Source organism: Heterodontus francisci, chromosome 17 (assembly GCF_036365525.1).
Source record: "Heterodontus francisci isolate sHetFra1 chromosome 17, sHetFra1.hap1, whole genome shotgun sequence".
Taxonomy (NCBI): Eukaryota; Metazoa; Chordata; class Chondrichthyes; order Heterodontiformes; family Heterodontidae; genus Heterodontus; species Heterodontus francisci.
Window position 1 is genome coordinate 43,751,191 of NC_090387.1, and position 9,776 is coordinate 43,760,966.

Consider the following 9,776-nt stretch of genomic DNA (forward strand, 5'->3'; position numbering starts at 1 on the left):
AACCCGCGACCTCTACCAACCAGAAGGACAAGGGCAGCAAATATTTGGGAACACCACCACCTGCAAGTTCCCCTCCAAGTCACACACCATCCTGACTTGGAACTATATCGCCGTTCCTTCACTGTCGCTGGGTCAAATTCCTGGAACTCCCTTCCTAACAGCACCGTGGGTGTACCTACCCCAAATGGACTGCAGCAGTTCAAGAAGGCAGCTCACCACCACCTTCTCAAGGGTAATTAGGGATGGGCAATAAATGCTGGCCTGGCCTGCGTCGCGCACATCCCATGACTGAATTTTTTTTAAAAAGGGATATTTCCTTTATACGTGGCTGTTGACGCCTTGCCGCCATCCTACCACATGAGGACAAGTGCACAATGACAGCCATGCCACCACCACCAGAAACATCGTGGAGCAGACCATCAGCGTTCTTAATCAACGGTTCCACTGCCTGGACCGCTGAGGAGTGTCTGCAAGTTCGTTGCGGTCTGCTGCATCTTCCACAAGCTCGCTATTATGAGGGTGCAACCACTGCCACCAGAGGACTCCTCAGGAGAGGGAGGAGGAACAGAAAGAGGAAGAGGTATCCAGGACACCTTCACTTCAGATGGGTTGTCGGTGTGTGCCTACCTCAGTCTCTGCTTACCTGAGGCATCAACCCTTCACCACCATGGCTCAACGATTTCCCACCTTCCCATCCATCTGCGATGTCACATCACAGCACCAAAATCTTGCAATAAAAGCCACCAAATGAAACCTTTCCGTGACTATCGAACACATCAAATTATACAAAGAAAAATAACCTATTCACCCTTGTGCATTTCCTTAGTGCCCGTCTTGTGGGTGCCTTTATCTGATCTAGTGCTCCTATACAGTGCTAAGCCAGTGTCCACAGCTTAGCTGGTAGAAGGCTGCTGACTTTCACTGGGGGAGACAGCAGATGGCCTTGTAGGTCGCCTTCAAGCAGCTCTGGGCCTTGAGGGTCCAGCTTCAGACTGCACCACCTCCACATGCACTGCAGTTGTCTGGGCTGCCTGGCTGAGAGGCATCAGCAAGGGCACTGGCAGAGTGGCAATGGTAGGAGGAGGATTATCCTGAGGACAGCAGGTTCATGCGCCACGGTGTCACTGCCAGTCCCCCAGGGTGCTGCCTCAGTAATCCAAGAAATCTGGAGAGACTGCTGGACTGGCACAAGACCCTACATGTCCCTTTCAGCACTGAGATCCCCAGCCATTATGGGAGCAGTCTGAGTCTACATGGCAGAAAACATGAATCTCATGACCTCTGCCCCAGCTTCCACTACAACACTGATATAGTGGGTTGCTTCTGCCTGTACTGCATAGCAGCCAAGATAACAGCCACAAGACCCTGCATCATGCTGGGTCCACAAGTGCCATCATGGAGTTGGCTACCATTTCCACATGGGCAAGGATGGACTCCATGCTCTGCACAATGCCCTATGTCACGTTAGAGCCAGACTCCTCCATGTTCCTTGACAGCAAGAGGCTGTTTGGCAGGCCTGCCAATGCACCAACAGTGCTGCCCCAAAATCCTCATGTGAACCCCGTGTAGCAGTACTTTTCTGTGGCCTCGCACTCCGGTGAGCTGGCACACCACTCCTGCCTGGTGACTCACCGCATGCAAATCCCGACTCTGTATTACCGTCTAAAGTTCTGAGCTGGTGGCTGCAACTATCAGATCAAGGGATGGTGCTTCTTCATCAGCGCTGTGGTGTTGCTCCTGCCCTTCCTCCTGAGCCTGCTGTGGGTGGATAGGCTCCAGTTCTTGGGTGTCTGAAAGCAGAAAATCAGAATGATTGAAATGAGGGAAAGTGGAGTGGAAAGCATGAGGTTCAAAGTCACACCATCAGCAGCTTGCACTTCATGCCAGATTGTAGGAAGAGGGTGAGGTGGATGCTGAGAAGGAACATACCGTTAATGTTCTCAGCGACGCTGGATGCGGCAGGCTCTGTTAGTTGGCCCCATGATGCACAGCACCATCTCCACAATGGGGTTCAGGAGACGTAGCTGTGCCCAGCCTCCACCGGTTCCGCTCTGCTTCCTACAATGGTGGAGGTGGTGGGCGGGGAAGAATGTCTGCGAGCGTGTTGCAATGTGTTTGGGTGACGTTCCTGCGATAGCTGAATAGCTAGAAATAGATAGACGCTGAGAGGGGTGAGTGTGGAACTTGCACCATTGAAAGGTTTTAGATGATGAGGAGCAACGCGAGAATGCTAGGACTGAGTCCTGACTTGCTGCTGGGTGAGTGACAGAGGTGTGGTGCACTGAGCAGTGCAAGAATTTAGTCGTCCTTTGAAGATGCATTCACTGGCCTCGACAACCTGCGAGGTCGCTGAACATTTTGCGGCACTGCTGCCATGTACTCAGAGCCAAGCTCAAGAGTCGTCTTCCCTGGCCAGCTGCTCCAATTTCCTTCAAAGGGTGTTCATCGAGGGCCTCTCAGCCCCCTGTGACAATATGGCCTCTCTCCCCACCTGGTGCTCCATTTATTTAGTTTCTACTTGCATCCAATCGCATAACATAGTCAGCAGTAGCTTCTTTCTAATGAGTGCAGCTCCCCTTCAAGAGCTGCAGGCTGCCTTCAAGAGCTGCAGGCTGGCTGGAACACAGGCTGGACCTATCTTAAGGATATTGAGGTACAGGTTAAAACAAATAACGCTAATGTTTTTGTATTTTTCTATTGAAGTCACATTTGAAATGTCATGTGCTATCTTTACCACCTTATCTTCAAAAAAGGAGCTCAGAGAAATTATTTCACAACTTGGGCAATACTCATGAGATTGGCAGAGCTGAACATATTTTCACTAAAGGTTGGGAGGCAGACTAAATCAACATGATGCAACTCATCCCAATGCGGAGTCTTAAAGTTAACAAATTTAAAGTGAGGTTAAAAATCAGGGGAAAATAAATGTCCCTCTTAACATAGTACTGGGAACTTGGAATGATTTCCAGATACAGTGCCTGATGTTGTATTGAAGAAATTGAAAAATAGCTGGAGTATATTTTACTAGCAACAGACTTAGAAATTATATGGCTAGAAATAAGTGAAGGAGATAAACCTTGCGATGATTCACATGCTCAATGCAGACGAGGAGCGAGGAGCTCTGTGGCTGCAGGTCATGAAAAAAAAAATATATGGGAGCAATTAATTTTGCTTAATTACCATCCTGGATCAGGGAGCACTTGTTTTCCTAGTAATATTGACAGCACAATGCATGGACAACCTGGCACTGTGATCTGGTTTTGGATTCAGTGATTACCCTGTTTTTAAAAATGTAGTAGAGACAAAAGCTCCAGGTTGGCATAGCATATTTACCTTAAAATGATTTGATACAGTGGAAACCATTTCTCTTTGTAATACTTAGGACCAGAGGATGGTCCATAGTTCATCAAAATGAAATCCATGAGTTAGAGAAAATAGTTAGAAGCATCATGTTGGTTCTTTGAAAACATTTAAAGGTCATCATGATGGTTCAATCTCAGAGGGAGGGAAACATAGAGTTATTTACCCAAATACAAAAAAAAGAGCATTGACAAATGAAGTGACATTGATACAGGTTAAAGAGCACTTGAGGACACAACAGATCAAACACTTCCAGCTGAACAAGACTGCATAACCAACCACATTCTGTTGTTTAAAACCAAAGGTCGTCAACACATATTGTTAAACTCAAGTGCCTTAACAGATTTCAGGTGGTTTCTAAGAGTAATAAATTTGCAGCACATACTGTCCCTGGATGTGAAAGAAATATGGACTTTACCCACCACAGCCTTTATGGTTATTTTCAGGCAAGAACAGAGGGGCATTAGTCACAAAGTTACCTTTGGCGTAAGCACCCTATTCTTATAGCTGCAGGAAACATTTTGAAGACAATTAGCCAATTTCAGGAACATGGCAAGATAAAACAAATAAATCTTGAAAATAAAGTAACCAAATTTTAATTGGTAAACTTAAAACAGAAATAGCTGGGGCAAATAGTAACATAGCCGCAGCCCATGATTAAATAGGATTTACAGACTTCCAGAATGAAAAGAAATTATACTGCAAATACATGTTAATGACAAATATACAGATTGGTGAACTTCAAAGTATTATACATCATACATTTTGCCTTGAAAACGAGAATAAACACAACTATCTTCTACAGTTTGTTTAGTTATTCACTGCAAATATGTAAAATCTGCATTTTAAGGATAACTGAAAATTCTTAGCATGGAGTTTTAATACTGAAATAAATTGAGACAATTCAACGTTTACAAAATATACTTGGTTTCCACACAACAGCTTCACCACTGGTTATATTTGCTATACAGACATATCTACATATGCAGAGAACTGCCATGTGGGTCTAACATTTGTTTTGGTCAAACCAATGGCCTGGATTTTGCAATAGTAATGATGGCAAAATTGACAGCGCTCGCTATCATTACTCCACTGAAACTGAATTTCTTGAGTCTGCAAGAGCAGAACATGGAATTCCCAAAGTTTTTGTCAGTGATTCTACGCTTCTCATTAGGGTGTGCTGTTGAGGTTCTCCAGACTTCAATCAATGGAAAATCTTATGAACCGATGAGAAATTTTACACTGTTAGTGTTCACTGTAAAACCCTTGAAAAAGCTAAATCTTGTTGAATGAGGTTAAACTGGATTTTTAATGGTGTACTAATTTCATAATTACTGCTAAACATCCTTACTGACCCCGAAAGGCTAATTTTATATTTGTGCAATGCGAAATTTCTCCATAATGAACTTTAAAAAAAAATATTTTGAAAGCATTTGTTTATCTATATCTTAGCTACTTTCTTAATCTAATCATTTGTTTCACTATCTGAAAATTTATCTCAAAAGGATACGGAGTGCTTTTAACTTCCTGGTTTGCAGTGGGTGAATACTTCGACACGTTTGGCTACCTACCTGCTTGTTGACATCACTACCGCTGTATGCCAAGACATCCCCTTGACCTGGCACCAGTTGTGAACTGTCAGTAAAGGGGGAAAAAAACCACACCAGAGTGTGCTAGATCTTTTGAGGTCAGCAATGAGCATCGTAGTTTCGTTGCTGACTACAAAATCCAGGCCAGTAAGGTCGCAGTTCAATGTCACCACAACGACTGCAAGGCCACCCCCACCTCAAGGGCATCACTAATAAATGCATGAATGACCTGCTCACATTAAAAATGCTATATTTGAATAAAATTGGTAGACTAAATCAATTTTAAAAATGTTCTGTAGTGTCCAGGTGTGCAAATGCATCAATGTACAAGCAAATCAAGGAATGCACTCATCTGAATACTGCTCGAGAAATTCCAGAGTAAGTACAATGTAAGCAGTGAATTGAGCTACATCTTGAATTCAAACATCAAATTTAACTGAGATCCAGCATAAACAAAGTATTAGATCCTAATGCAAACATTTAGAAGCACAGAGGAAAGGAAACAACTGTTAATTGCTTAAATATACCAAAAGAAAGAACTGATTATTTTGGTAACTCGTTAGCTTCTGAAGTAGAATATTCTATATTTACTGAAATTGAATTTTGTGCCCCTTTTTGCTTGTTTTCTGTTGATCACATTACACACTTTTACTCGCGTAATAGTTCATCATTGAACTTGATACAATATACTCCATGTTATAATCTGGTCCGAGCAATGAAATATGCAACAGAATGGAATTACCTCATTTATACGGATAGCCACTGCAATTTACTTGCCTCGATTTAGAAAAATGCCAGTTTATGAATATTTGACAATTGCAGATTAATTTGCAACATGTAAGAATATTACTGTCAGTTATTCATCCAAGTACTTCAGTTATGATGTAATTTTCACTTTGCACATCAAATCCCCTCTATTAGTTTGGCTCAATAACTCCTTAAAATCAGTTTTCTCTTCCTCTGCACCCACTTATGTCAGTCATCATTAAACTCACTAAAAACAAAAGTATTAGACAAAATGCATAAAGGCAGTGTCAACCATGAAATGACGCCCTCTTAAAGCATGATCTTACAAATCAACTGCTCATCTTTCTCGACCTTTTGGATCAACTGCCATACAACGATTTCCTACTGTGTAATTTTGAGAAAGCAAATAAACCAACTAATCCTATTTATAAATTATTAGACCAATTTGTCAAATAATTAAAACGAAAAAATGTCCACAGTGGTTCAAAGAGTTTGTCCAGAGCTTAGCCATACAGGTCAGGACATACCTAAGTTTGGGTATAATGAGTTAACTAAGCTTAAATGGTACAGTGGTCAGTATGCTCCCATTGGCTTCAGTGCAAATTATGGGCTCTTTTGAGGTGTAAAATCAACTTGAGTCACAGTTCCTCATTGCTATTCAGCATTCCCTGCTGAATGTGAGCATAGTAAGAAAGTAGTAGGCATGCCAGTCTCCCCCAGCTGAACAGCATACCAACAGTCAGGCTCATACACAACTACCATTTGGAAGAATTATGAGGATAACTGGAACCTGTAGCTCCATACTTAGTATGCATCTATGGGCCAGATTTTGCTGTGAAACTAACAGTGAGGCCAACAAGCTTCCAGAGACCCCACATGCACAGTTAAATAAAAAAAAAATGCAGAATTCTGGAAGTTGCCATCCAAATTGCAACATTCCTCAGTAAACCTCCCGAAAACAGCATCTCACTATCTAGCTCACCTTTCAAATCTATTGAATGGTGAGACAATCTAGTACTTAGCTCAGATATGGACTAATTTCACCCAAAAAAGGTTAGGGCTTGTTCATTTCAGTCTAAGTACAAGTTTAATGGCATGGTCAGTCTAAATTACAGCCAAACAACCTTCGGCATCAAAAATTTACTTTTACAAGTGGAGTCACATTGCTTCAGCTCTTAATTATTGCTAGAATTTTTTTCAAAATTAGAAAATATTTTTCCTGCTTTCCCCTAATCCAATCTATCTTATCCTCTCTTTCACTTTCAGTACCTTACTTAACGTTGAATTAACTATTGCAACTGATGCTTCAGACTTTGCACTTCAATGTGATCATCTGAAGAGATACAGTTGCTTGTCCTATTCACATGGGTCCCACATTCCCTGTACAGGATATTGCACTGTGTGGCTGACAGCAATTTTGCATGTGAAACCCCACTGAAAGTCTATGGGCAAGTGCAAGTTGAACGAACGGCGCGCACAGCAAAATCTGGCACAATATCTTTGGAAGTGATAAAAGCTGAAGAAAATTGGAGGGAACAAAATTAAACGTTACATAAAAATCAGGCATGAACATGACAGTCAGAATCAACCTAAATTTAGCAGATAGTATTAAGCAAGATAAATAGGAGTCCATATGGCTCCTCAAGCCCCCTCCACCATTCAAGATGATGGTTGATCTTCGACCTCCATTTCACTTTCCTGCCCGATCTCCATATCCAATGATTCCCCTAGAGTCCAAATATCTATCTCAGCCTTGAATATGCTCATGGACCGAGTATTAGCAGCCTTCTGGGGTACAGAATGCAAAATATTCACACTAAAATAGGACCACAGGAAGTACAGTGCATCAGAGGGACCTTGGTGTACTTGCCCATAGATCACTGAAGGCAGCAGCAAAGGTAGATAAGGTGGTTAGGAAGGCATATGGGATACTTGCCTTTATTAGCTGAGGCATAGAATATGAGAGCAGGGAGGTTATGATGGAGCTGTATAAAACACTAGTTAGACCACAGCTGGAGTACTGAGTACAGTTCTGGTCACCACACTATAGGAAGGATGTGATTGCACTGGAGAGGGTGCAGAGGAGATTCACCAGGATGTTGCTTGGGCTGGAGCATTTCAACTCTGAAGAGAGACTAGATAGGCTAGGGTTGTTTCCCTTAGAACAGAGAAGGCTGAGAGGGGACCTGATTGAGGTATACTAAATTATGAGGGGCATAGATAGGAAGAAACTTTTTCCGTTAGCGGAGATGTCAATAACCACTGGGCATAGCTTTAAGGTAAGGGGCAGGAGGTTTAGAGGGGATTTGAGGAAAAATGTTTTCACCCACAGGGTGGTTGCAATCTGGAACACACTGCCTGATGGGGTGGTAAAGGCAGGAACCCTCAACATTTAAGAAGTATTTAGATGAGCACTTAAAACGCCACAGCATACAAGGCTACGGGCCAAGTGCTGGAAAATGGGATTAGAATAGATAGGTGATAGATGGCCAGCGCGGACATGGTGGGCTAAAGGGCCTGTTTCTGTGCTGAATAACTATTTTTTAAAAATTCCTCATCTCAGTCTTAAACAATTGACCCCTTATCCGGAAACAATGCTTCTTAGCTCTAGACTCTTCAGTTTGGGGAAAGCAACCTCTCAGCATCTACCCTCACAATTTTAAGTTTCAATGAGATTTACGAGATTAAATTTATGTCCAATATTTAAACATTTACGAATAAAACTTTTCGCGTAGAGGGATACTGGACAACTGTTTCGTTTAGCTATCAAAAGTAGGAAGCAGTTTATTTTTGTTAAGTATTATGTTACTTATCTCGCTGATGGCAAGAGTAAACGAAAGAAAGTTCTAGAAAAATTTAAGCAGCTTGACATCAGAAGTCAAGATTTAAAGGTGCAGCCGAGTGTTTATTCTTTCAGTTTCGATTGTGTTTAATTCGAAACTCTCACTGTAGTTTCTGTAACGCACGCGGTTTCTAATCAAATGCCCACCCAGTTCTTTTTCTCTCTTGAAAAATGTACCCGCGACACTGAGGAGAAATTTCTACCCGAACGGGACCAAAGCCCCTTTAATCAGTACAAATAACAGAACCGGAACTGAGAGCCAAAGTGTAGCAGCAAAGTCCCCGCTGTACTTGGGGGAAGGGGTGGCAGAGTTACACTGGCTTAGTGGTCAGGAAACAGGTTGTAACGGGTTAGTGGGTGGACCCGTTACATTTGAAGTAATGCGGCGCCATCCCTTTAAAAAACCTGGGCTCAAGGGCCCGAGAAAACCATTCCAGCCGAGGTCGCGGCCGCGGCTCCGTCTCCTCATTCTTCAAACTCTCCGCCTGACTTTAACACAACGGCCTTTACCTTTCCGTGCTCTTCCCGGAGCCGTGTCAGAGGCTGGGAGCGAGGCGGTTTGCCGGCGGCACAGGGCCGATGCTGCGAGTCTGCCATTTCCTTCAGAGCGGAGCCGAGCGGCTGTTTGACAAACACTCAGGAACTGGGAGTCCTAAAGAAATGTTTATGTGTGTGATAACTGCAGCCACAGAGCTCCTCACTCCTCGTCCGCATAGAGGAAGCAGGCCTTGTCATCCAGAATGTCGAAGCGGAAAACATTTCACACTCGCATTATTAACCCACAAGCTTCAGCCCAGCTTATTTTTTTCCCCGCAACGAAGCCGCTCCGTCTCATCAGAGCCTCTCAGCCCGCGCCATCTTCCTCAGCGTCGGCACGGAGCGCAGCACGTGATGCAGGGAGGAAGGTCAATGAGAGCACGTGACAGGAGGAGCGCGCGCTGGAGGAGCACGTGACACGGGCAGGTAACAGCACCGCACGTACGTCGAGCTGTTGCACAGTTTCGCTGTTGTTTGGGGAAAGGGAAATAAACTGGATGTGTCTGTGCTGAAAGCAGCACCATTCTAAAGCGCACAGTGTTGGCATCATATAAATATTCCCTTCCCTCTCCGGTATTAATTTAAAACTACTTTAAAGTGCCGTCGTTTCACGTTATTGTCCTTGTGATGACTACCTGTATTCTCCTGTTAACACATGCTGCATAAGTTTCGTGTACTACCAAAGAAGCGCTGCATAAATA

General features: G+C 43.3%; 1 protein-coding gene across 1 annotated transcript in view; it reads right to left on the reverse strand.

The window, feature by feature from the left end:
- Window positions 1-9,424, reverse strand: part of uri1 (URI1 prefoldin like chaperone) — a 63,593-nt gene extending 54,169 nt beyond the window's left edge. Inside the window, exon 1 of the mRNA XM_068049347.1 lies at window positions 9,049-9,424. Within this exon, the coding sequence (XP_067905448.1) occupies window positions 9,049-9,135 (87 nt within the window). The 5' untranslated portion in view covers window positions 9,136-9,424. The remainder of the gene's footprint in view (window positions 1-9,048) is intronic.
- Window positions 9,425-9,776: the final 352 nt, after the last annotated feature.